The sequence below is a fragment of the Trachypithecus francoisi genome, unplaced genomic scaffold (genome assembly GCF_009764315.1).
Source record: "Trachypithecus francoisi isolate TF-2019V2 unplaced genomic scaffold, Tfra_2.0 Lachesis_group18, whole genome shotgun sequence".
NCBI lineage: Eukaryota > Metazoa > Chordata > Mammalia > Primates > Cercopithecidae > Trachypithecus > Trachypithecus francoisi.
In genome coordinates, this window is record NW_022681463.1 from 19,307,263 (window position 1) to 19,333,947 (window position 26,685).

The following is a 26,685-nucleotide window of genomic DNA, read 5'->3' on the forward strand; positions in this document are numbered from 1 at the left end:
TCACACCTCTGGACAGCAGCCTGGGCAACAGAGTGAGACTCTGACTCAAAAAAAAAAAATTACTAACACTTAAAATATAATTCTGTTGGCTTTATTTATAATGGCAGAGTCTAATGCATGTGGTGATATTATTGCTAACCTTGTTAAGTGTGGAAAAGAATGGTACAAATGAGAAATATATTAACAGATTTTACTGAATTTGTTTTCAAGACATGTTAGACGAAACATTTAATAATCCTCTGTTACTTATAATACTTTAGGTTGTTGAATCTCCATGAGACCTTCTAAATACTCTTTACTAAATAATAAGTCTTAGTGATCCACCTGCCTAAAAAAATTGTAAATATTGAACATTTAACTTTTTGAATTCAAGTACTAGTTTTATACCATTTAATGCAATCACTTTATATTATATGCCAGCAAATTAAGACTTTTTAAGCATTGAATTGCCTGTTTAAAAAAATTTATGTGGTTCTGCCAGACTTATGTATTTATAGATGCTTCAAGATTCAAGTGGCATATTAGTTAACCTACGTAGTTTTGTGAGGTGAGAAATGTCATCCAATATTTATCTGATTTCAAAATCCCTGTTTATTTTTACTTCTTCACATGCTGCTCAGCATATAACAATGTCATTTTCAAAGTCCTTGAAGATTTTAGTGGTTTTTACACAAATAAAGCTGCTTTTGTATTTTATTAATGGAAGAAATTTTCAAAAAATGTTAAGACTTTCTAACGTAGTTACTTTTACCCAAGAACCAGATTTGGGGGAAGAAGGTAATTGGAGTTTGGATGTGCCGCATTTGAAGTGCTTGTGAAATATCAAAATAGAAGTGTATCGATAAGCTGATATATGAGTAGAGATCTAGATAAAAAAATTCGAGGACAAAGGGTAGGATTTCAGAGTGATCAACATGAAAAATGGTAATTTAAGTTATAGGGAGAAGGTACAGAATGAGAATAAAATAGTGCCCAATGGCAGAACCCTGAGAACAGCAATGTTTAAGGGAATCTGATAAAAAGAACAGCACACGATAGAGACTAAGGAAGAGTACCTGTAGTGGTAGCTGAAATCCTGTAAAAGTAGGAGATCATGAAAGCCAGGAGAATATTAAGTTGTAAGTGATTGATGTTATCAAATACTGCACCTACTGCTTTTAACAACAGAGAAATTATTAGTGCCTTTGGTGAAAACCATTTCACTGCTATAGTAATCAAGACTTCAGTAAGTTAAGATGTGAGTAGAGCTTTATATATCTCTTTGTTATTTAGTCATCTAATTTCTGAGCTTCTTGTCAAATTGTCACAATCAGCAAATAACCCAGTCTCCAACCACCCCCAAAATATCCCCTTCCCGTAGAGCTGCGTGTTGTTAAATCTTTCAAGACCTTTGACTATGAAGGGAATAAGATGAGTCATTAGCTGGCTGTGGAAGCTGCCGTTTATTTTTTTTTAATAAGAATGATTTTTGAATATTAGGTGCCAGTAGTCAAAAATTGAGTAAAAACTGAGGTTAAAGATAAAGGCAGAGAATATTGAAGGGGTACTTTTAGTTGGTGAGCATGGATTTAGTTATTTAACAAATCAGCCAACATAGCCCAATGCACCCATTTCATAATAGAGATGATCTTGCTCATTATATCTAAATTATAAAAGTTTACTTTCTATAAACTCCTGAATCCTACATTCACTACTACATAAGGGGCAACCTTGATGGTGACCTTGACAAAATTTGATATCTGTTGTCAGGCACTACTCACATTTCTTTTGACTTTTCTCTGCTTTCATGGTTGACCAATCCTTTGACTGATGTAGTCATATTTTAGATGTTATTACATTAATTTTTATTTTCTTGCTGGCCTTGTAAGTATAATGTATTTTTAAGAATATTTTAAAAAATAACATTTATTTTCTATTTTGTTTTTACTGTTGAACGCGAATCTTATTTGCATTATTTTTTGATTCTTGGAGGAAAACTCACCGTTTCTCCCAAGTTCTGAGAAATCATCTATAGTTTGTTAAAGAAGTAAGAGTGAAAGAGCCAATGCTTATTCTCATATGCCAACTGTTTAAAGTTGCTGGATTAGGAAAATATTGTTTAGAATGAAGAAACTTATTTATAATATTTATTAAATATTAAAGAAATTTATTGAATGTCTATTTTGTGTGCCAGGTGTAGAAATGTACAGTTGAAAAACTATGATAGAAAAGATCCTTTCCTTCATGGTTTATAGCTTAATAAGAGGCACCAAAATTAAACAATTATACAAATGCTTTTAAATGACTTTTTTTGTGAATTGATCTAGAGATGGTATAGAGCTCACAATCAGATTTTATGCTGCAATTTCTCCAGTTATTTCTTGATTATATTAAGTTTGCTCTCTGGTTGATGCCTCATGAATAACTCTTGGAGAAATAGCCCTCGAGTTCTTCACATACTTAATTGTTCATGTGTGAATTCTAAACTTCTGATTTTTAACTTTAGAGGCCCAGAGGATTTTTTTATTTTTGTTTTTTATTTAAACTAGAGAATGTCGCAATGCTGATCATTCTGTGTCCTTTTTTGTTTTAGGTATGTAAGTTCATTACTCTTTTTAATTCTGGAAGGTTTTCTTGAATTATAGTTTTCTTTAATTCTGTTCTATTCACTTGATTTTTCTGCCTTAGGGTCTACAAGTATACACATATTGATCTCCTTTGCCTGACTTCTGTGTTTGTCATTTACTCTCAAGTCATTTTTCCCTTCTCTCCTTTTTATTTGTTTCACTTTTATCACTTTTCCTCTGTGTATTCTTTCTCCTACTCTGTTTTCCGTGGTGTCTGTTTACTCTTGTGCTCCTTCTAATTTAGTCTGTGTTTTCTAGTATTATTTTCTTTCTAGTTCTTATTTGTATTCTTTCAGAAAACTTCTCATATCTCCCTCTTTTTTTGGTCATCTCATTTCTGAGCTTTTTGTCAAGAGCTGTGAAGGGGCTGGAATTTTTACCCTGTTTGCAAGCTAAAAACTTAGCTTGCCACAGTTTCAGGAATCAGATGGACAACATAAGACTCTTGGATCAGAGCTGAAAGACTTTATAACTGACCAGAGGAAATCTCCTGAGTGATTCATGGCTTCTTTATATCAGCCGGGTCCTATCGAACTAAACTCTGAGACTTTTTATTGTCATCTTTGAAAGGATCTAATATTGGCAAGATGGACTATAGGAGGAATTTAGTCATAAGATGCCACTAAGACATTGTTTGGGAGATATTTTTGAACTTACTTCCCTTGGCCGATAACCTTTCTTCTTCTTCTCTTCATTAATAGGCAGCAAAATTAAGATGACTCATTGCCTGATTGACTGTACAGTTTTGTCAGAATATCCATTGTTACTTCTCAAGCACTCTCCTCAAATGCTATTAATTGGACCATAGGACTGGGCCTTTTATTCTCTAGAAATCCACATATCTTGTCAGCATTCCATTTTGTTGTCAGATCTGTCAAGTACTGTGAAGGGTCTGAGATGTTACCCTATTTGCAAAGATAACAGATTAGTTTCATGGATGCTGACAGAAGACCTGAGACCCCTGATTCAGAGACAGAAGGCTTTATTACGTATAACAGAAGCAATAACCACAGTGTCCACATATTTGCACTGGTTGCCTGAGCCTCAGTTCCCAGAGGGCCAAGTAACACCTGTACCCTGAATGGGTTGTGGTAAAGAGAGGAACCGAGGGTCAAGGGCCCAGCACTTTTGGAGCAAATAGTAAACATTGTCACAATCAGCGAACAACCCAGTCTCCCAACCAACCCCAAAATGTCTCCTTCCGGTCAGAACATCCTTTTCCTCCTCTCGGAAAGAGAGTATCTGGTGTTGCAATTTGGTTTAACCACATTCTTCTTGTTATCCCTTTCATATCAGATATCCACAGGGAACTGCTCTTCATCTACCCCAACTTTGTTCTTTTGTGTGAGAAATGTCTGTCACTTGATAACCCAGTGCCAGGACGTAGAGGAGAATACATTATCGGAGAATGTCTAGAGGCCAGCCTCTGTGGATGCTTGTACCAAATGGACTCCAGAGCTGCCCTATTAGTACCTTACCATCTTTGGCTGGCCCTGGAATGCATTACAGTTTTCTGACACAATGCAGTCAGTGATTATACCTGGAGAAGAGTAGAGAAAGGAAAGGGGCACAGATAGAAAGTTCTTCCCACCCCTGCTTATCCCGGTTATTGCCACCAGGTCTTTTTCAGCTCTAGGCTGCACTTTTCTGCCTTCTCCCACTCAAGTGATCTCTGTCTCCCCAGGGGTGTTGGAGAATTTTAAATTAAATTATAGGATCCCTCCTTCTCCTTTGTGTGTTTGAGATCTTTGAATAGGGTTTATAGTAGGCAACTTGCAGCTCAGGTTAGTTTGTTCAAGTTCCAGACAAGATGACATTTACTTTTGAAGACCTGGTTCAAATTTTGTCTCCTAAAAGTATTCTGGATACACTAATTATACTTGGCTATCGACACTAAATCTCAGTAGAATTTATTCATACAGGGACTTTAAAATTCATTAACAATCATATTCTGTAACTTTTCTGCTGTTCTTAATTTCTACCTTGTACGTAGGACTTATATCTTATCCTCGTAATATAACCCCACAACTTTGGAGTAAGTTGGTCTGAAATGCTGGTGTTTCCAAATAGATTTTAATGACAAGATTATTTTCACCTGGTCTCATGTTGATTACTTGGACATTACTGGAAGATCCAAAATGAAGTTGATTGTAGAACTGAGATCTTGGTTTTTCCATTTTTCTCTAGCATTATCCATAACCAAACTTCAGATATGATTATATGACATTAAGTTAGCTTTACAGTGGAAGATGTGCCAATGTGTAGTGTATAAAATACTAACATTATTTTCTTTTGACTTCTTTTTATAGAATCAGATTATTCTTATTACAACTTAATCCTGAAGAAAGCTGGACAGTTTCTAGACAATTTACACATCAACCTCTTAAAGTTTGCTTTCTCTATAAGGGCATACTCCCCAACTATTCAGATGTTTCAGCAGGTGTGTAAAAATATCCAAACTGTATTGGACAAAGAGGCATGCTAGCAATGTACATAGAGCTCTGTAATATGAACATCTTTAGTTCAAAATGATCTACAAGTTTATAGTTGGTTCCATAGCCTATCATTGATTATATTATTATTGTTGTCATTTATTATAATGTTGAATATATTCTGTAATTTTTATAGTTATTTGGGATAAGGAAATTATGGGGACAAATCATTGAAATGAAGTATCATAAAATTTTAATAGAATTTTTTCAATAACTTTGAAGCATGTCTTTCCTAGGATAAAGTTGATTTTATTAAAATATTTCTTAGATTCTGCATATGTATAGATGTTTTTCACTGTAATTGGAGCAATAACTTAATAGTAGTTGATGAGTTATTTTAATCAAAGTAATGTGTGAGGGTTTTAAAATCGTATTGTAATTATCAGCTACTGTAGCTAAATATAATCTTTGAAATCTTAGATTGCAGCTGATGAGCCACCACCAGATGGTTGTAATGCATTTGTGGTTATCCATGAGAAGCACACCTGTAAAATTAATGAGATTAAAAAGCTGCTGAAGAAAGCTGCTTCAAGGTAAATTAATGATAGCCTATAATGAAAGAAGTGGTTATAAAGAGGACAGTTCAATAGCAGAAACTTCTTATAATAAAAAAATTTAATATTCTGAGACATCGTATATTCAAGACTGTGATTTGTATTGAAAACCTTAATATATCTGAGAATGTTTTGTCTTGATTAGCTTTTGATTTTAGCATATAAATTGTGCCAAATTAACATAAAATATATGAAATGTTTCATATAAGCATAACTTGTTTTTTGAAATAAACATGTAAAACTATGAATGTATTTGGTTTATATCTCTTTAAATATAAACTGAATATATACCTGGGGAATAACAAAGTAATCAAAACAATAGATGAGGTTGCTTCCTATATACAAAACTTTTTTTTTTGCTTTTTTGAAAGTATTTAATTAAAAAATGACAAATCAGAAGTAAATTATTAATTTATTAGTGATTTTTTAGAGTAATACTACCAGTATATTTTTATTGCCTGATTATACTTTAAAAAGTAATAAAGTAGTTTCATTAATTTTGAAAGAGCTCTTTCTATTAAACAGTAATATATATTTATGCATATTAATACTTCTGACTTGTTAACAATCCATTTCTAACGTTTTCTTATACTTGTATTGATTTCAATATACAAAAGGCTTCTATTTTTATGTAGCCAAATTTTCCTGTGAATGTAACTTTTATATTGTTTTTATACTAACAGTTTTTCCTGAACCTGATTGGGAGTTTTTACTAATTCTTTCTGTAGCTTTCTTAAAGTTTTTCCTTTTATTTTACATTAAACTTTTAATCTATCTGTAATTTATTTTCATCAAAAGGTAGAATCCAATCAGATTTTTTTCCTCAGGTAGCTACTCAATTGTATTCATTATATTTATATTATGGTCTATTTCATAGCTCTTTGTTCTGCTCCATTGTGTATTTCTTATATTAGTGCCATACTGTTTTAATATATATTGCTTTATTATCCAGTTTCTGACAGGAGGATTTCTTCTTCATTGTGGCTCTTTTTCCTCCAGAATGCCTTAGCTCCTTGTGTTTGTTGATGCTTTTAAATTAACATTGGAATCCTTTTCCTCCCCAAGCTCCCGTTCCCCAGAAGCCTTGTTAGAATTATGTTAAAAGTATTGGTTAATTTAAGAAAAATTTACGTCTGTGTTGTATTTAATCTCTTATCAGATAACATGGTATGTTTCTCTGTTCATACCTGCTTTTAAAACTTAAAGGCAGAAATAATTGCTTTATTTTATCAATTATTTTTTCATCTATTGAGATGGATACAAGGTTTTTCTCATTGAACATACTAATATATTACAAAATACTTTGAAATATTATACCTTCTTTTCAGTTCTGAGGGAAACTACTGGTTATTAATGGTGTGAGATTACCTTAATTTGCTTTTGAATTAGATTGCTTTCATTTTGTTTCCATGTTTCTGTTTTAATAAATGAATAGCTGTACATGTATTGAAATTATTTGACATCTTTAATTTTTATCAGTCATTGTACTTTCATATAGCGAATTAGGCAGCCATGTTATTCTTATTCTGGATGAGTTAATATAGGAATTATCTATTCCTTTATGGCATTATTAGACTCACTATAAAATTGTAAACACTAGTGTATATTTTTTCCTTTCCTAGTGCATCTTTTAAAGGAAATTTTGTAATGTTTAAAATTTATTGTCATTGATTTCTGATGTCAAATTTTATAATTATAGAAACTAATGTACCTTGAAGATTACAAAAGAAATTCACATCAAACTATTAGGAAAGTCAGTCTGCCACGGGCCCTGTGAGTCCTTGCATGTTCTTTCTTGGTCTGACCAGCAAAAAATGCCAGGTCCTGACCTCTCTTTACCTGGGCCATTTCTCAGGGTTCTGTTTGCAGTAAGCACCCTTGAGGAATGAGGTAATGTTTGCCTTTGGGATTGGGGGCAGGGATCAAGCATGTTTTATTGCTTACTATAAAACAGTGCTTCCCCAAGCCCAGTGTTCCTTAATGCAAACATATGCCAACTCTGTAGGATCCATCTAAGTCCATATTTTGTCACCCCTTGTGGGACTTTGGGGGCAAGCATAATAATGCTTATACTGCTTGCTCTATGTCATGAGCAATAAAGTCATTTGTCTTTGACCCAGGAGTCTTATGTCTTCTATCAGAACCCATAAAAGAATAAAAGGCTAACTTATTAGTTTGTAAGTCAGGTAAAATCATACCTTAGATTTTTATAGTTCTTGATAGTTTTGGAGACCGTCATGGGTGGGATGTTGACTGACACATAGCTTCTGGAAGAGGAAGTTCCTAAGGGCCCATGGGTCAAGAAGAAAAAGGGTCAACACTTAACATTTCTTCCCACTGCCCTCCTCTTTCTCCCTGTGCTCTTGGTGGGTGATAGCAGTCTCCTGCTTGTGTTGTAGTCCAATATATGTTCCTTGATCTGTGCTCCTAAGGAAAAGGCACTCAAATTTGTCTGATTTAATGGATTATTTTTTTGGCTCTGATTGTATAACTGGTATTGGTATTTTACATGCTTACCCTGTGAATGCTGTTAATGTTTGTGAAGCCCAGAGGGAAACTCTCATTCAGAGACTACCACACATAGACACTCCCAGGTGGTCCAGCAGAAACAACAAAGAATCAATCCCAGGAGGAGAAAAGACAATCACAACTTTATATAGACTTCATAGCTGCTGGACTACCCAGAGACACTCTCTCCAAGTACAATAGTGCCACCTGCCTGACTCAGCCACTTAGTACACACCCCTTTTTAAAATGAGCAGTTCTTAAGCTGCTGCTAAACTCTTGTTGAAACTGAACGCCTGACCCATGGAGGCCTTGTGACTCTACCATATGACATTTACATTTTCATGTAGTTCAACTAGGAGTCAGTGTCTGGCAAGGTGGAAGCCTCTCTGCTCAAATGGAAATTATGTATTCAAAAGCACAGCTTCTTGTCCCTAGCATGATACCAGGTATATGTGAAAAAGTGGCAGCTACTCTTTTGGGAGTGAACCCATTTCACTACCTGAAGTAAGATCACTGCTCAAAAGGGCCCTCAGTTCACGGTGGTTTCCCTAAATACCTGGGCCAGGCTGCTGGTATGTTTAACTAAGTTAACAGCTGGTGGGATCTTTGGACTGCCTCTGCTACCATTCCACCAGGCATAAGCCTTGTAAAACCAAAAGCTGAAGTGGTCACTCTACTCAATGGGCAGAACTCAAGGCCGTCATCCTCTCCCTGAACAAAATCTGACCCCTTGATGAAATATAATACATTTATACTGACTCTTGTGCTGTTGCCAGTGGCCTACCTGTCTGGTCTGCCACTTGGAAGACTACAGATGGGTAGATTAAAAATAGCACTCCTTGGGGCTTGCACACTGCAAAAGTAATTTGCACTTGCCCATCTGACAGTCTGGTGTACTCCTATAGATGTACATATTATAAACCCATTCCCTGATAAGTGTGAATAGAGACAAGCTGACTATGCCAAGACCATGTGAGGCCCTGACTGCTCTTTACCATGGCCTTTTCTCGGGGTGTTTTCAGTAAGTGACTTTGAGGGATAAGTTAATGTTTTCCCCTGGGACAAAGGGCAGCTTACTTACTGCTTGTTATTAAATAATGGGTTTCCCACCCTCAGTGTTCGTTAGGTGTGATCCATACCCACTGCCTGTGTAGAATTCTTGTGGGTCCATCTTCTCCCTATGGAATGTGGGGCCATGGGGAACTCATGTAAACATACTAATGCTCATGTTGCTTGCTGTGCTACAAGTATCAAGTTCTTTGTTTCTGACTCAGAAGTTTCTGTCTGTTGCCAGAATCCATGAAACGGTAAAAAGCTAACTTACTAGCTTGTAAGTAGGGTAAAACAATTCTGCAGCCTGACAGAAACATTCTCCCCGCCTCTCTCTGTATACAGGGTATAGTTAATAATTTTTTTTTTTCCTTTTGTGAACTTTAGGCATATACTCTTTTTGTGACCTCTTATTAATATTGGTCAATGGTTGTTTTTTCTTATTTAAGCATATAATTTGTTTTTACATAGGTTATTTATAGTAATATAAATATTTTAATTTTTTCCTCTCTGTAGGTATGTTTCTCCTTCCTAGATTTTCTTTAGTTTTCATTTTCTTTCAGTTTTTCCAGATTAGGTTTTTATCTTTTTTTAAAGAAATGACTGATACATTTATTCTGCTTTTTTATTCTAACCTAATAAATTTTGCATTTATGTATTTTCTTCTGTCTGTGGTTGAGCTAAACACTTGGTTTGTTTTTCTTTTTTTCAATTATAATATATTTAGGTCATCAAAGTTGCCTTTCTTTACTATGTGGTATTCTCATTGTCCCAATTTCTTAAAATTCTTCTTAATGGTAGTTTTATTTACTTGTTGAGAGTACTGGGAGAAAGTTATAGTCATTTAGGGTGGTAATGGTTGCTGTCACTTTCCCCCAGATATATACCTCATATTTTATTTTTCTGAGACAGGGTCTTGCTGTAGTGCCCAGGCTAGAGTGCAGTGGTGCAGTCTCACTGCAACCTCTGCTTCCCAGGCTCAGGTTGTACTTCTGCCTCAGCCTCCTGAGTAGTTGGGACTACAGGTGCAAACCACCATGCTCAGCTGATTTTTGTATTTTTTGTAGAGATGGGGCCTTGCTGTGTTGCCCAGGCTGGACTCAAACTCCTGAGCTCAAGCAGTCTGCCTGCCTCAGCCTCCCAGAGTGCTGGGATTACTGGCACGAGCTACCACTCTTGGCCTTCATTCACATTTTAATATTATATCTATAAAGTTTCGGGGCAGATCCAGACCATAGATTTTTTTGAACAGTGGAATAGGAAGTAGGGAGAGATGAATAATCAGTTTACTCTTCTTTTTTTACTAGCACATTCTTGTTTTAAGTGGTAAGGCTGACTGTCAGTTATGATTCTAAGTTGAACAGCATAGGTTTTATAGTAAGTAGACTTTACTCCCAATTTATGATATAAAGTTATTATTAGTTTGCAACTTCATTAAGAATTTTTGTCTCTTTCTGTGTCTTTGTAAATATTTTTGGAGATACTGTAAAATTTAGTGTCAGGGACTGCTCTCCAAATGCCACTTCAAATCAATATGACTGTCTTTTTTGTGGCTTTAAACTTTTGTCCCAAATGGAAAGCTGTATGTTTAAAGTTAAAAAAAATCCTATATGGTCATTATAAAAGAATTCAAATACTTCAGAAAAATGCAAAGTGGAAAGGGAAAATGGCCCATAATTCTGCTAACAGTTTAATATATATTATTTTTTAATGCATATATTTATATACAGATACATTTTTTAAAAAACATTTATTGTACTATAAAGGGTATCTTAGATCCTTCTCCGATTAAGTTATGTGTTCTTACATGTAAATAAATAAAATTACTGGTATGTACCAATTTTATGTCTTAGGCTGTTTTTGTGTTACTATAAAGAAATACCTGAGGCTGGGTAATTTATAAATAAAAGAGGTTTAGTTGGTTCATGGTTCTGCAAGCTGTACAAGCATAGCGCTAACATCTGCTTGACTTCTGGTGAGAGCCTCAGGAATCTTACAGCCATGACGGAAGGTGAAGCTGGAACAGGCACGTCACATAGTGAGAGCAGGAGCAAGAGAGTAAGGGAGGCCCCTGGGAATTGCATTTCAACATGAGATTTGAGGAGGGGACAAATACCCAAACCATATTATTCTATTCCTAGTCCCCAAAATCTCATGTCCTTCTCACATTGCAAATTACAATAGTTTCTTCCCCATGTCTTAACTCATTCCGACATCAAGTCCAGTGTCCTCAGTGCCATCTGAGACTCATCTGCTTCCACTTATAAGCCTGTAAAATCACAACAAGTTATTTACTTCCGAGATACAGAGATGGTGCAGGCATTGGGTAAACATTCCTGTTACCAAAGGGAGAAATTGGCCAAAAGAAAAGGGTAACAGGCCCCATGCCAGTCTGAAACACAGTAAGGCAGGCACTAAATCTTAAAGCTGTCATGTAATCCTTGACTCCATGTCCCACATCCTGACGTACATCCTGGTGGGCTCCCTAGGCCTTGGGCAGCTCCAGCCCTCTAACTTTGCAGGATGCGGGCTGCTGTCATGGGTTGGGGTTGAGTACCTCTGGGCTTTCCAGGCAGAGTCTGCAAGCTACTGGTGAATCTACCATCCTTGGATCTGAAGGGTTGCAGCTCCCCCCAACTAGCTTCACTAGGCAGTATCCAGGTGGGGACTCTGTGTGGGGGTTCTAACCCCACATTTCCTCTATGCACTGCCCTAGTAGAATATCTTTGGGGGCCTTGCCTGTGTAGCAGGCTCCTGCCTGGGCACCAGGCTTTTCCATACATCCTCTTAAATCTAGGTGGAGGCCTCCAAACCTCCTTCACGCTTGCCTTCTGAGCATCTGCAGACGTGAGACCATCTATAAACTGCCAGGGCTTATGGCTTGTGCCCTCTGGAGCTGTGATGTGAGCTTTACCTCCACCCCTTTGAGCTGAGGGTGGAACTGGAGCAGCTGGATGCAAGTTGCAGCCTGCTGGCATGGCACAGGGCAGTGAGCATTCTTTCCTTTTAGACCTCAGAGCATATGAGGAGAGGGGCTGCCTCATATAGCTCTGAAATACCTTCCAGGCCTTTTCTTCATTGTCTTGGCTGTCAGCTCCTGGCTCCCTTTTAGTCATGCAAATCTCTCTAGCAAGTGGTTGCCCAATAGCCCACTTAGATTCTTCCCCTGAAAATGGGCTTTTTCTTTTCTGGCTAAGGCTGCAAAATTTTCAAACTTATGTTCTGTTTCCCTCTTAAATATGAATTCCAACTTAAAGCCATTTCTTTGCTCCTGCCTCTGAGCATACGTTGTTAGAAGCAACCAGGCAACTTCTTGAACACTTTGCTGCTTTGAAATTTCTTCCATCAAATATCTTAAGTCATCCCTTTAAGTTCAAACTTCCCCAGATCCCTAGGGCAGAAGCACAATGCAGCCAGGTTGTTTGCTAAGGCATAACAAGGGTGACCTTTACTCCAGTTCCCAAAAACTTGACCTGCCATGTAGTAGATGCTGAAAAATATTGAGTGAATGATACCATAATGAATAAGTGTGATTATTCCACTCCTTGGGGTAGATATATAGGTAGTTTACACTAAGCAATATGTAATTGAACTTCCTTGTACATATATCTTTGCACAGTTACCTTGATTATTTTCTTAAATTTCTAGAACTGAAATCTCTAGGTAAGTACATGTATATTAAAATGTATACTCCAGAATTGTCTTCAGAAAGCTGAAGTTTTACACTCTACTTGTAAAATTTTTACCAATGCTAATTTGTATTAATTCTCTTTAACACCTTAAGTCAATTCAGTAAATGAAAATTGCTACCTGTAAACATAATTATTTAATTTTTAAGGATCGTTTTCCTCTTATCCAGCCATCCTCTATAAGTATAATTTTTCTACCTATGATATATCCAAGCCGTTCCTGAATTAATCATAAAAGCAAATTTTGAAAGTTATGTTGTCTATAGGTACAGGAAGGAAGATGCTGTTGGTCACAGACTCAGCAAATGGTAGAGAGCCCTTAACTTTGTGTGTAAAGTCTATTCCATTTCCTCTAATTTTTCCTTTTATATTCAACCTCAAGATTTATGTGCTAGCATATTTTTATTGGCAACCTTTCTAGTTTTCAACAGTAGTAAATTCTTTGAAGGAAGAATTTCTTAGACTTACATTAAAATTTAAGATTCCTTATATAAATTACTAAATGTACTTCTGTGATACTGATTTGATAAAATTAGGTTTATAAAATGATAATCCTGCTGCTATATAAGTGACATTTGAGTTCCAAGGTTTCAGTTAAAATTTATGAGAATAATTTTAATACTTTCTTGCAAGAATCTCTTTCACTTCTGTTTTCAAATGTGAAGTATGATTTTGTATCCTTTTAGCATTTATTAATAGCATCTCATGAAGAAAGAGCAAATTCAGTGTCTCTTGTTTTGCACATTCATGTCTCTTCATCTGTTACAGAGAAGATCAATAATGAAGTGAAATTCTATTTGGGGCTAAGATTCTATTGATTTTATACTTCAACTATCTAAACATTGACAGTAGTATTTTAAAAATCACATCTTGAATAGCAGTAATCAAATTAAAGTAGATAAATGTGTGAAGATTTAATACTTGAATGAAAAGTTTATTTAAAAAGTGGAAGGGTATACATACTGTAACAGCCAAACTATAAACTAATATAAGGATACTTGAATTATATAATTTTATAGACTTTTAATAAATAACATTTCTATATTGATGTTGAGTAATATCACAAATTCTAAGCCAAATAACTATGGAAATCTCTCAGATTATTCTGTTTGTCAATAAGATTGAATGCTTGAATGATTTTGATTTAGAATATGTTGAGTCAGTAAGTAGTTAAGCTAGAATTGAATCAAATTCTGCCTGATTTCAAAACCCAGCTTTTTTTCACTAACATGCTGTAGGAATGTTACTCATACCCTTTTTTCTTCTGTCCTTAACATCTGTTATCCAAAGGTAGTAATTGACTGAATGATTGTAGAGATCAGAATTCACTAAATAAAAGGTTATTTCTCTACATCCTTGTTACTCTGAACTTCCTTATCTCTTGGTTTGCTTTCTACCTGTATAAATTGTCAAAGCATATGGGCTTTGGAATTCCATAAACAGGAGTTGAAATTCTGGCTTTCCATTTGATCTTTTCCGGAATAGTTAACTTATCTGAACCTCAGAAACTTAAAAGTTTCAGTGATGGTAGCTGTCTAATTTTTTTGTGAAATAGAATTTACTAATAAGTATAAAGAACCTAGCACAGTGCCTGGCAAATAAGAAATCAGTTAAAGTCTGTTTCTTATAATAGTGCTAGACCGTAAGAGTCCTGGTTTCTTTGCTTATACTTGGGGATTTGATGAGTACTTGTTCATACTAAGTACTGATAATCTTTGAATAAGGTAGTACTTTTGCTTTGTTCCTTAAATGTTTGTACTTTGTTTTCAGGAAATATGAGCTGTAATGAAAAATTATAACCTTCTAATAGAATAAAATATAAATTTTATTTCACTGAAAATTGTGTTGCCATTATATGTTATTGCTTAAAGATAATAAACCTTGTTGGGAAATAAAGTATTTTTAATATTAGATTTGGGTTAACCAAATTCTTTATTTCTTTTCTGTCATTTAGTTCAAGTTATGTGTACAAAGTCATCACAGGAAATTTAAATTCTTTTTCTGTGATTATGTATATTATGAATTGTTTGGTAAGCAGCAGTTATACAGAATTGATATGCCATTGACTTTCAATTCTTTCAAAACTTTGTGTTTTGCTTTTTTCTTAGGACTAGACCTTATCTATTTAAAGGAGATCATAAATTTCCTACAAACAAAGAGAACTTACCAGTGGTGATTCTCTATGCCGAAATGGGTACTAGAACATTTAGTGCATTTCACAAAGTATTATCTGCAAAAGCTCAAAATGAGGAAATTCTCTATGTTCTTCGCCATTATATTCAGGTATGTGCTTGTTTTTTCCAGGGTTACTTTTGGCTGTAGAAAAAAACAATTATTATGATAATTTTCTTACTATATTTAAATAGTAATTTTCACCAGAATAGTTATCTTTTTTTAACTTAACAAATGTGAATTTCATGTGGAAAAATATGTTGGGATTCTGTCTTTTCTGGGGTTATGATATCTATAACTCTTTGCCTTAAATTTAAAACTTGGATAAAACATACTTCAATAACGTGTATAATATTTGCTAAGAATGTGCAATGAAGAAATCTGATTTACTCGATATACTGATAATATATACAGTATTAGATCAAAGTACAAAGCATGGTGTTGGAGTACTGTTAACTCTTTCTTTTGAGACCTGACTACTTTTCATTCAGGCATCTGGTATGTGCTGTATTGTTCCCCATTCCGCTAGCTTCCCATTGCTATGACACTAGCACGTTTTTCTGTTTTAATGATTTCATAGCACTTATTACTACATCTCAAGTTTATTTAACACTTTCAGCAGACATACATGCACGCGTGCACACACACACACACACACACACACACACGTGCGTGTGAATATAATGGCCATTAGAGGCAGGACTTCGCTTTGTTACTACTGTCTTCCCAACATGGAGTACTTTAATTTGCATTTCCCAAATTATTAAGATTTATATACTAATATCTAATGTAATTAAAACCTTACAAATATATTTGTAAATTGCCTGTCCATAGCCTTTGCCTATTTTTGAATTGGATTCTTTTTTTTCTCATTGGTTTTTAGGTGTTTTTAATATATTTTGAATACTCATCTTCCATACTTTGCAGCATCTTCTCCTAATGCGTTTCTGGTCTGGTATTTTTTAAAAAATTGTTTATGACATCTTTTACAAATATTACTTGTGATATAGTCAGATTTACTCAACTTGACCTTAATGATTTCCTTTATGATGTTATAAGGACATTCTCTTGTAAGAGTTGAAGTTCTATTTTTTGTTTTGGTTTTTAATCCATCTGGAATTTATTTGAATACACTATGGGGTAGAGATATAATTCTATTTTTTTCCATATGGAAAATTATTGGTCTTCACATACTTCATTGAACAGTCAAGTCTTTATTCTACTCCATCATATGCCAATTTTTCATATAGACATGTATATGTTTTTAGACTTTCCATTCTGTTGCAGTGATATGTATGTCTGTTCTATACAAATATAACATTTTAATTGGTGTAGCTTTAAAATATATTTTGATATCTGGTAGTACAGCTCTGCTTCTTAGTTTTTGTTTTTCTAAATACCTTGACTGTTCTTGCATGATATGTAGCCATGTTAATTTTAGAATTAGTTGGCCAGGTTCCATGAAACATGTTGTTGGGATTTCATATGGGAATGAATCGGACCTTTCTGATTAATTTTAAAGAGACTTTTTCTTCATATATATTGAGCTTTGCCTTCTATGAACATATTTTTATTTCACAATCTAGTCAGATGTCTTTTTGAAAAGTATCATCTGTGATGTACAATGTTGGTTTTCAACAATCACACAGTCATCTGTCAGTCACCTTAGTACCATCACATTCACATACAGATTCTTGTAGGAACATATGTTTTCAATTTACTTGGATAAATGCCTGGAAGTTCTATTGCTGAGTTGTATGGTAAGTCAATGTTTAACTTCATAATAAACTATACCAAACTGTCTCTCAAAGTGACTGTACAATTTTTCATTCCCCTTAGCCAGGGAAGATAATTTCGCTGCTCTAAATCCTACCCACCATTTGTTAATGTCAGTTTTTTTATTATAACTGTTCTAGGTACACAGTGGTATCTCACTGTGGTTTTAATTTGCATTTCTCTAATGACTAATGAAGTTGTCTGACCTTTCATAAGTTTCTTTTTGTTGAACTTTTTTTGTTGAGTTTTCAGAGTTCTTTATATGTCCTAGATATAAGTCCTTTATGAGATACATGATTTACAAACATATTCTACGAGTTTGTGAATTATCTTGTCATTCTCTTAATGTGTTTTGCAGAGGAAGAATTTTTAATTTTGATTAAGTCCAGTTCATCATTTTTTTGTTTATAGATTATATTTTTCATATTATACCTAAAAACTCATCACCAATCTCAAGGTCATGCAGATTTTATTCTAGGCATTTTATAGTTTTATGTTTACACATAGGTGTATGATCCATTTGAGTTAAGGTTTTTTACAACTTGTGAGATAGATGTTGAGATTTATTTTTCTGCATATGGATATCCAGTTGTTTCAACATTTGTTTAAAAGATTATCCTTCTTGGCTGGGCGCGGTGGCTCAAGCCTGTAATCCCAGCACTTTGGGAGGCCGAGACGGGCGGATCACGAGGTCAGGAGATCGAGACCATCCTGGCTAACACGGTGAAACCCCGTCTCTACTAAAAAATACAAAAAACTAGCCGGGCGAGGTGGCGGGCGCCTGTAGTCCCAGCTACTCGGGAGGCTGAGGCAGGAGAATGGCGTGAACCCGGGAGGCGGAGCTTGCAGTGAGCTGAGATCCGGCCACTGCACTCCAGCCGGAGTGACAGAGCGAGACTCCGTCTCAAAAAAAAAAAAAAAAAAAAAGATTATCCTTCTCCATTGAGTTTCCTTTATCCACTTGTAAAATATAAATGACCCTATTTGTATGGGTCTATTTCTGGCTTTACTTTTCTGTGCCATTAATCTATCTGTCTATCCTAACATCAATACTACACGGCTTGATTACTCTAGCTTTATAGCCTTGAGATCAGGTTGTGTTAGTCTTCCAGCTTTGTTACTCTTTTTCAGAATTGTTTTAGCTAATCTAATTCCTTTGTCTCTTCCTGTGAATTTTCAAATCAGCTTGTCTGTATCTACAAAAAATCTTGCATTTTGATTGAGATTACAATCAACATATAAATTAAATTTGTGAGAGAACATCTTAAAAATATTCAGTCTTCCAGTTGATGAAAATTATATTTCTTGATTTATTTAGACATCCTTTGATTTCTTTCATCAGTGGTTTTCTTCTTTTTCTTTTCTTTTTTTTTTTTTTGAGACGGAGTCTCGCTCTGTCACCCAAGCTGGAGTGCTGTGGCCGGATCTCAGCTCACTGCAAGCTCCGCCTCCCGGGCTCATGCCATTCTCCTGCCTCAGCCTCCGGAGTAGCTGGGACTACAGGCGCCGCCACCTCGCCCGGCTAGTTTTTTTTTTTTTTTGTAGTTTTTAGTAGAGACGGGGTTTCACCGTGTTAGCCAGGATGGTCTCGATCTCCTGACCTCGTGATCCGCCCGTCTCGGCCTCCCAAAGTGCTGGGATTACAGGCTTGAGCCACCGCGCCAGGCCGTTTTTCTTCTTTTTCAACCTACATGCCGTTTATCTTTTTAAAACTTAATGATTAGGACTTCTAGTCAATGTTGAATGGGGAGTGGTGAGGGAAGATATCCTTGCCTTTTTCCTGATTTGGGGAGAAAGTGTTTGGTCCTCCACTGTTAACTGTTATATTAGAGGCAGGGTTTATTTTTAATTTTTTAAGTTCTGGTGTACATGTGCAGGATGTGCAGGTTTGTTACATAGGTAAATGTGTGCCGTGGTGGTTTGCTGCACCTGTCAACCTATCACCTAGGAATTAAGCCCAGCATGCACTGTGTAGTATTTTATGGTGCATGTGTACCACATTTTCTTTATCCAGTTTACTGTTGATGGGCATTCAGGTTGATTTCCATGTCTTTGCTTTGTGAAAAGTGTTGCAGTGAACATATGCATGCATGTGTGTTTATGGTGGAGCAATTTATATTCTTTTGGGTATATACCCAGTAATGGGATTGCTGGGTCGAATGGTAGTTCTATTTCAGGTTCTTTGAGGATTGCCATACTACTTTAAATGAACTAGTTTACAGTATCACTGGCAGTGTATGTGCATTCACTATTTTCTGCAGCCTCACCAGAATCTGTTATTTTTTTGACTTTTTAATAGTAGCCATTCTGACTGATACAAGGTGGTATCTCATTGCGGTTTTGATTTGCATTTCTCTAATGATTAGTAATATTGAGCATATTTTCATATGCTTTTTGGCCACAGCATATGTCTTCTTTTGAAAAGTGTTCATGGCCTTTGCTCACTTTATTTATTTATTTATTTATTTATTTATTTATTTATTTATTTATTTTAGACAGAGTCTTGCTCTTTCGCCAGGCTGCAGTGCAGTGGTGTGATCTCAGCTCACTGCAACCTCTGCCTCTTAGGTTCAAGCAATTCTCCTGCCTCAGCCTCCCAAGTAGCTGGGATTACAGGCGTCCACCAACATAACCAGCTGCTTTTTGTATTTTTAGTGGAGATGGGGTTTCACCATTTTGGCCAGGATGGTCTCAGTCTCTTGACCTTGTGATCCACCCGCCTCAGCCTCCCAAAGTGCTGGGATTATAGGCGTGAGCCACTGCACCCAGCCTTTGCTCACTTTTTAATGAGGCCATTTGTTTTTTGCTTGTAAATTTAAGTTCCTTGTAGATTCTGAATTTTAGACCTTTGTCAGATACATAGTTTGCAAATATTTTCTCCCATTATGTAGGTTGCCTGTTTACTCTGTTGATAATTTCTTTTGCTGTGCAGAAGCTCTTTAGTTTAATTAGGTCCCATTTGTCAATTTTTGTTTCTGTTGCAATTGCTTTTGGTGTCTTCGTCATGAAATCTTTGCCAGGGACCATGTCCAGAATGGTATTTCCTAGTTTATCTTCTGAGAGTTTTTATAGTTTTATGCTTTACATCAAGTCTTTAATCCATTTTGAGTTGATTTTTTATATGGCATAATGAAGGAGCCCAGTTTCAGTCTTCTGCATATGGCTAGCCAGTTTTCCCAGCACCATTTATTGAACAGGGAGTTCTTTCCCCATTGCTTGCTTTTGTCAGCTTTGTCAGAGATCAGATGGCTGCAGGTGTGTGGCATTATTTCTGGGCTCTCTATTCTGTTCTATTGCTCTGTATGTCTGTTTTTATGCCAGTACCATGGTGTTTAGGTTACTGTAACCTTCAGCTTTGTTCTTTTTGCTTAGGTTTACCTTGACTATTTGGGCTCATTTTTGTTCCATATGAAATTTAAAATAGCTTTCTTTAATTCTGTGAAGAATGTCTTTGGTAGTTTGATGGGAATAGCCTGGAATCTGTAAATTGTTTTGGCAGTGTGACTATTTTAACAATATTGATTCTTCCAACCCGTGAGCCTGGAATGTTTTTCCATTTGTTTGTGTCATCTCTGATTTCCTTGAGCAGTGTTTTGTATTAATAATTCTCATTGTAGAGATTCACTCCCTGGTTAGTTGTGGTCATTAGTATTTTATTTTTGTGGCAATTGTAAATGGGATTACATTCCTGATTTGGCTGTCAGTTTGGATGTTGTTTCTGTATAAAAATGCTAGTGATTTTTTACATTGATGTTGTATCCTGACACTTTGCTGAAGTTGTTTATGAGATCAAGGAGCTTTTGTGCAGACTATGGGATTGTCTAGATACAGAATCATGTTGTCTGCAAACAGGTATAGTTTGCTTTCTCTTTTCCTATTTGGATGCCTTTTATTTCTTTCTGCTGCCTGGTTGCTCTGGCCAGGACTTTCAGGACTGTGTCGAATAGGAGTGGTGATAAAGGGTATGTTTAAGTCCCTTATGTATTCTGATTATTAATTGCTTGTCAGATGGATATTTGTCAAATATTTTCTCCCATTCTGTGGATTGATGCTTCACTGTGTTGATTATTTCCTTTGCTGTATAGAAGATTTTTAGCTTAATGTTAACTCCACTTGTCCATTTTTAATTGTGTTGCCTGTGCTTTTGAAGTCTCACACAGAAAATTTTTGCCCAGACCAATGTCCTGGAGCATTTCTCCAATATTTTCCTCTAGTCATTTCATAGTTTTGGGTCTTATATTTAAGGCTTTAATCCATTTTGATTTGGTATTTGTGTATGGTGAGAGATAGTGGTCTAGTTTCATTCTTCTGCATTGTGGTTCCTCAGTTTTCATATTGAAAAGACTGTCCTTTCCCCAATGAATGATTTTGGCATGTTTGTCGAAAATGAGTTGATTCCAACTGAGTTGGTTCCAGATGTGTAGATTTACATCTGGGTTCTCTATTCTGTTACATTGGTGCCTTTGTCTGAATACGAATTCTTCTAATCCATGAACATGGAATATCTTTCCATTTTTTGGTATTCTCTTCGATTCCTTTCGTCAGTGTTGTAGTTTTCTTTGTATTAATATAGGTCTTTCACTTCTTTGGTTAAATTAATTTCTAGGTATTTCATATTATTTGTAACTATTGTAACATTTTCAGAATGTTGTTTGCTGTTGGTGTATATAAATAGTAGTGAATTTTGTCTATTGATTTTATATCTTGCAACTTTGCTGAACTCATTTATTGGTTGAAACAGTTTTTTGGTGGAGTCTTTAGGTTTTTCTAATATAAGATCATATTGTTGTCAAACAAGGGTGATTTGACTTCTTCCTTTCCAATTTGGATGCCCTTTATTTATTTATCTTACCTTATTACCCTGCCTAAGGCTTCTAGTATTATGTTGAATAAAAATAGTAAAAGGGGGCATTCTTGTCTTGTTCCAGATCTTTGAGGGATGGCTTTTAATTATTCACTGTTTCCATATGATTTTAGCTGTGGATTTGTCATATATGGCCTTAATTATTTTGAGTATGTTCCTTCTATACCTATTTTGTTGTGGGGGGTCGGGGCTTGTCAGAAAGAGATATTGAATTTCATCAAATGCCTTTTCAGCACATATTTAAATTATATGGTTTTTGTGTTCTTGATTCTTTTAATATGGTGTTTTACATTTTTTGATTTGTGTATGTTGAGCTATCCTGTATCCCTGGGATGAATCTCACTTGATCATGGTGCATGATCTTTTTAAGGTGTTGCTGAATTCATTTTGCTAATATGTTGTTGAGGATTTTTACATCTGTGTTTATTGGTGATATTGGCATATAATTTTCTTTTTTTGTTGTATCCTTGTCTTGTTTTGGTATCAAGGTAATGCTGGCCTTCTAGAATGAATTTGGAGGTGTCCTCTCCTCTTCAAGTTACAGAGCAGTTAGAGTTTCCAAGACTGGGGACGGCAGTCCTGCCTTTCCTCTTTGTCTTTGTCCTCAGGTATATTTCTTCCTTTAGGCACTCATGATGTTTCCCATGGGTTGAGGCAGGGACAGGTCTCCTTGCAGAGATCCCCACAATAGTGGGGAAGCTGATGTTGACCTGAATCTCATTTTTTCTAGTGTAGAAACCTAGGACAGGGAAATTTTTCATGTAGTTGTGCTGGGCAGGTTGTGGGGAGAGGCATCATAGGTGTGGAAGTCCAACTTTCTTACTGTCTACTCAGAGTTTTTTCACTTCTCTGGAAAAGCTCCAGAAACTGTCTCATACTCATTTGAGTTCTGGGATATTGCTGATGACTATCTTGCCACTGTATATTTGTTTATTTTCTATGGTCGGGAGCGAACCCTGTTTGCTTCACTGTCATTTTGGAACCTATGGACCTGAGATCCATGCATTATTTAGAAGTGTTACCTTACAAATATTTGGTGACATTCTACTTTTTGTTGTTGTTGTTGTTATTGATTTCTAGTTTACTTTTGTTATGGTCTGAGATTATACTTTGTATGATTTTTAAAAATGTGTTAAGTTTTGTTTTATGGCTCAGAATATGATTTATTTTCGTGGATGTTCCATGTTCACTTGAAAGGAATGAGTATTCTGTTTTTGTTGGGTGGAATGTTTTCTAAACATTAATTAGGTAATGTTGGCTCATAGATTATCTGTATCCTTATTGACTTTCTGCTTATTTGTTCTATCAGTTGCCTTAAGAGGAATGCTAATATCTCCAGCTATGAATGTAGACTTGCCTGTGTTTCCTTTTAGATCTGTCAGTTTTGTCTCATATGTTTCAAAGTTTTGTGATTAATGCTTACATATTAGCATTGTATGTCATAGAATTGAGCCCTTTATCATTATGTAATTTATCTCTTTGTTTGAGAAGTATCTGTCTCTGTTGCCCAGAATGGAGTGCTGTGGTACGATCATAGTTCACTGCTGCCTTGAATTCTTGGGCTCAAGTGATCCTCCCACTTTAGCCTCCCAAGAAGTTAGGACCACAGGTACACACCACCACACCCAGCTTTTTAATTTTTGTGGAGACAAGGTCTTGCTATGTTGCCCTGGCTGGTTTCAAACTCCTGGCCTCAAGTGATCCTTTTACTTTGGCCTCCCAAAGTGTTGGGATTACTGGCATGAGCCACCATACCCAGCCTAATTTGCCATTTTGTCTCTGATACTATTTTCTGTTCTGAAGTCTATTTTGTCTGCAATTAATGTATCTATTCCTACTTTGTTTTGATTAATGTTTGCATGATACATTTTTATCTTTTTTTTAACTTTTAACCTATCTATATCTTTTTATGTAGGTGGATTTTTATAGGCAACATATAATTGGATGTTGCTTTTTTAACCTAATCTGAGAATCTCTACCTTTAACCCATGAGTTAGGACATTCATATTTAAAGTGGTTTGATATTGTTGGTTTAACAATCTGTCACCTTGCTGTTTCTGTTGATTCCATTTGTGCTTTCTTTCTGTGTAATATGTCTTTCTCTAGCTGTCTATAGTTTCTCTTTGTCTTTGGTTTCAGGCATTTGAATATGAGATTCGTAGGTATTTATCCTGTTAGATGTTTTCCAAGTTTTTTGAATGTGTAGATGGGTGGCGTTCACTGATTTTGGAAAATTCTTGACCAATGTTTTTCATTGATCATTGCCACTCTATTTCCACTCTCTTCCTCCTTTTGGGATTCTGATTATGTCTGCGTTACAACGTGTGGTACTGTCCCACGGCTCCTCTGCTCAGTTTCTTGTTGTTGTTTGCTTTTTGGATTTTTTCCTTTCTTTCTCTACTACTTTTTCTTCATAAATTCAATTTGAATAATTTCTATTGACCTGCCTTGTACTTAACCAAATCTTTTTTTTTTTTTATTATACTTTAAGTTCTAGGGTACATGTGCATAACGTGCAGGTTTGTTACATATGTATACTTGTGCCATGTTGGTGTGCTGCACCCATCAACTCGTCAGCACCCATCAATTCGTCATTTATATCAGGTATAACTCCCAATGCAATCCCTCCCCCCTCCCCCCTCCCCGCTCTTTCTTACAGTTTTAATATGTGTGATGAATTTGCCTCTCTGATCATTCATATGTTCTACTTTTTTCATTAGAGCATTTAACATGTTAATCATTATTTTAAATTCCCTCCTGAAAGTTTCAGCTTCTTTTTTACATCTGATTTTGAAATTGTTGATTGATTTGTCTCTTCAGACTTTTGTTCCATTGACATTTTGGATATCTTGTGATTTTTGTTGTTGTTGAAAGCTGAACATTTTGTGTAGGAGCCTTTACCCTGCCTTTAGTGTAGGCCATGCCTTTCATGTATGCAAGATTGAGCTGTTCTGGTCAGGAGTTGGGTTGGGTTTCACGTTTGTGGTCCACTTGACTTTAGGTCTCCCGCTTAGATTTGGATCTTCCCTTTGCACAGCTCCCCAGAGAGAATGTGTTTCTTACAGCTTTCCCACCTGTATTTCAGTGTTATTTTTACTCAACCCTTGTTAGATTGGCCTTGAGGTGAAGGTGAGGGGGCAGGTAAGGAAGGGGATATTCTCTAATGTTCTAGTTAAGTTTCTTTTCTAGGCAGACTGTACATTTGGGCCTCAAGGTTTCTGATTCTCTCTCAGAATATGGGGCCTGGCAGGTATTTCTGTCCCTCCTTCAGGCTAAGACTTTCATCTATTCCGTTTCTCCTGTCTGCAGTGGGCTTCCACCAGTGCACTATATAGCTACAATTTTGTTGCCCTTGCCTCTAAAGATTAAGGCTTTGGTTTTGTAGGGGAGATAGGTCTGAAGTGGATTTCAGCAGTGATTTTCTTTCCTCTCTCCCTGTCAGCATTAGAGTAGAAGCTTTCTCAGGACCTTCCCCAGTCTTCCCTGTGCTAGAGGGTTTCAGCCTTGCTATGTCTGGAGCTGCCAGCTTCACACTCTCATGTTAGCCCACATTTAGCCTTTAGCAAGCTTTATAGATTTCTAGCTAAGTATCTTTACCAGCTTCACTAGCATTTGGTGGTATCTGTCCTAGGTATTCAAATGTTCACCTTCCCACAGGCGCCTTTTTCTTCTGTTATCATTCTCATTCCATCTGCTTTATTTTTTCTTCAGAAAATTTTCAAATACAAAAGCCTAAAAATAATAAACATTTTTGTATATACTACCTAGAATTGACAGCTAACATTTTATCTTTTCTTCAAGTTTATTTTTTAATTAATAAAACTTTAAAAATAAAGTTGAAGGTTATTTTGTTTTCCGTTGTCAGTCTCATTCTTTACCCCAACACCAATTGGAGTGTTCTTTTAAGTAATAAAGTGTTCTCATTCCTAGAGATCTTGCGTCATTAGATCTGGCATATTGGTTGGGAATATATAGCATATGATTCTGAGATCCTCTGATATCTGTCCACTGAAGAAGGAGAAAGATGAGACATTTTAGTTCTAAGAGAGAGGAGGTCATAACTAGGTGGCTCTTAATAAGGATGTAATGCTTATAAAATTATTTTTCCTTGTTTTGAAATATACAATACATTATTAACTATAGTCACTCGATTGTGCTACTGAACACTAGATGTTATTCTTCCTAACTGTATTTTTATACCTATTAGCCATCTCCTCTTAATTCCCACATCACTACTACTTTTTCCATCTTCTGGTACCCATCATTCTAGTCTCTGTCTCCATGACTTCAATGGAATGTTCCTAACACAAATAAATGATAAAATGTTTGAGGTGATAGATATCCCAAATACCCTGATTTGATCATTACATTTTGTATGTTTGTATCAAATTATAACATATACCCCATAAATATGTCTAGCTTTTCTGTATCCATAATAATTAAAAATAAATTAAAAAATATTTTTTTCCCTAGAGTTGCTTTGATTCCATAGCTTTGCTGCTTACATGTGGAATCCAAAATTTAAGTTTCTTAGAGCTGATTGAAGTTACCTTATAACTTCTCAAAGCAGTAATATATGACTACAGAGGATGAAAAACTCTAAGTTACTGCTATTTATGAGGAAACTAGGTATTCTTTGAATTAGAAATTTGTTAGGGGAATCTGTCATCTCTTCCTTTCTTTCCTGCATGCACATTTATTAGATGCTGTGTCTGTGTCTGAATTGCTTTGTAACAAATCTCAAAATTTAGTGACTTAAGGCAATATTGACTTAACCATTTCTCTTTATTCTGTAGGTTGACAGTTGGGGCACTTTTTCTGCTGGTATTGTTCATACTATGGGGGTCATTCAGTACTAGATTAGAGCTTGGGGATTCAAATTATTCTGACAGACCTGTATGGCAGTTCAGGCTGATAACTGGAGTTTCTTGGTTCTTTTCTACATGGCCTTCCATCTTCCAAGAGTTAGACTAT

General features: G+C 35.7%; 1 protein-coding gene and 1 long non-coding RNA gene across 4 annotated transcripts in view; one reads left to right on the forward strand and one right to left on the reverse strand.

Moving 5' to 3' along the window:
* Window positions 1–26,685, forward strand: part of UGGT2 (UDP-glucose glycoprotein glucosyltransferase 2) — a 244,048-nt gene that overhangs the window by 19,288 nt on the left and 198,075 nt on the right. The window contains exons 3-5 of the mRNA XM_033177411.1: window positions 4,916–5,046; window positions 5,519–5,631; window positions 15,008–15,182. Of these exons, the coding sequence (XP_033033302.1) occupies window positions 4,916–5,046; window positions 5,519–5,631; window positions 15,008–15,182 (419 nt within the window). The remainder of the gene's footprint in view (window positions 1–4,915; window positions 5,047–5,518; window positions 5,632–15,007; window positions 15,183–26,685) is intronic.
* Window positions 5,500–26,674, reverse strand: LOC117063595. Of its 3 annotated transcripts, XR_004429004.1 has the most exons (6): window positions 26,488–26,674; window positions 15,067–15,215; window positions 11,415–11,479; window positions 9,242–9,338; window positions 7,851–7,935; window positions 5,500–5,583 (listed from the first exon to the last, which is right to left on the reverse strand). It is a non-coding gene; the product is annotated as an uncharacterized LOC117063595 (long non-coding RNA). The 3 variants fall into 3 exon arrangements; XR_004429002.1 differs by lacking the exon at window positions 11,415–11,479; XR_004429003.1 differs by lacking the exons at window positions 9,242–9,338; window positions 11,415–11,479.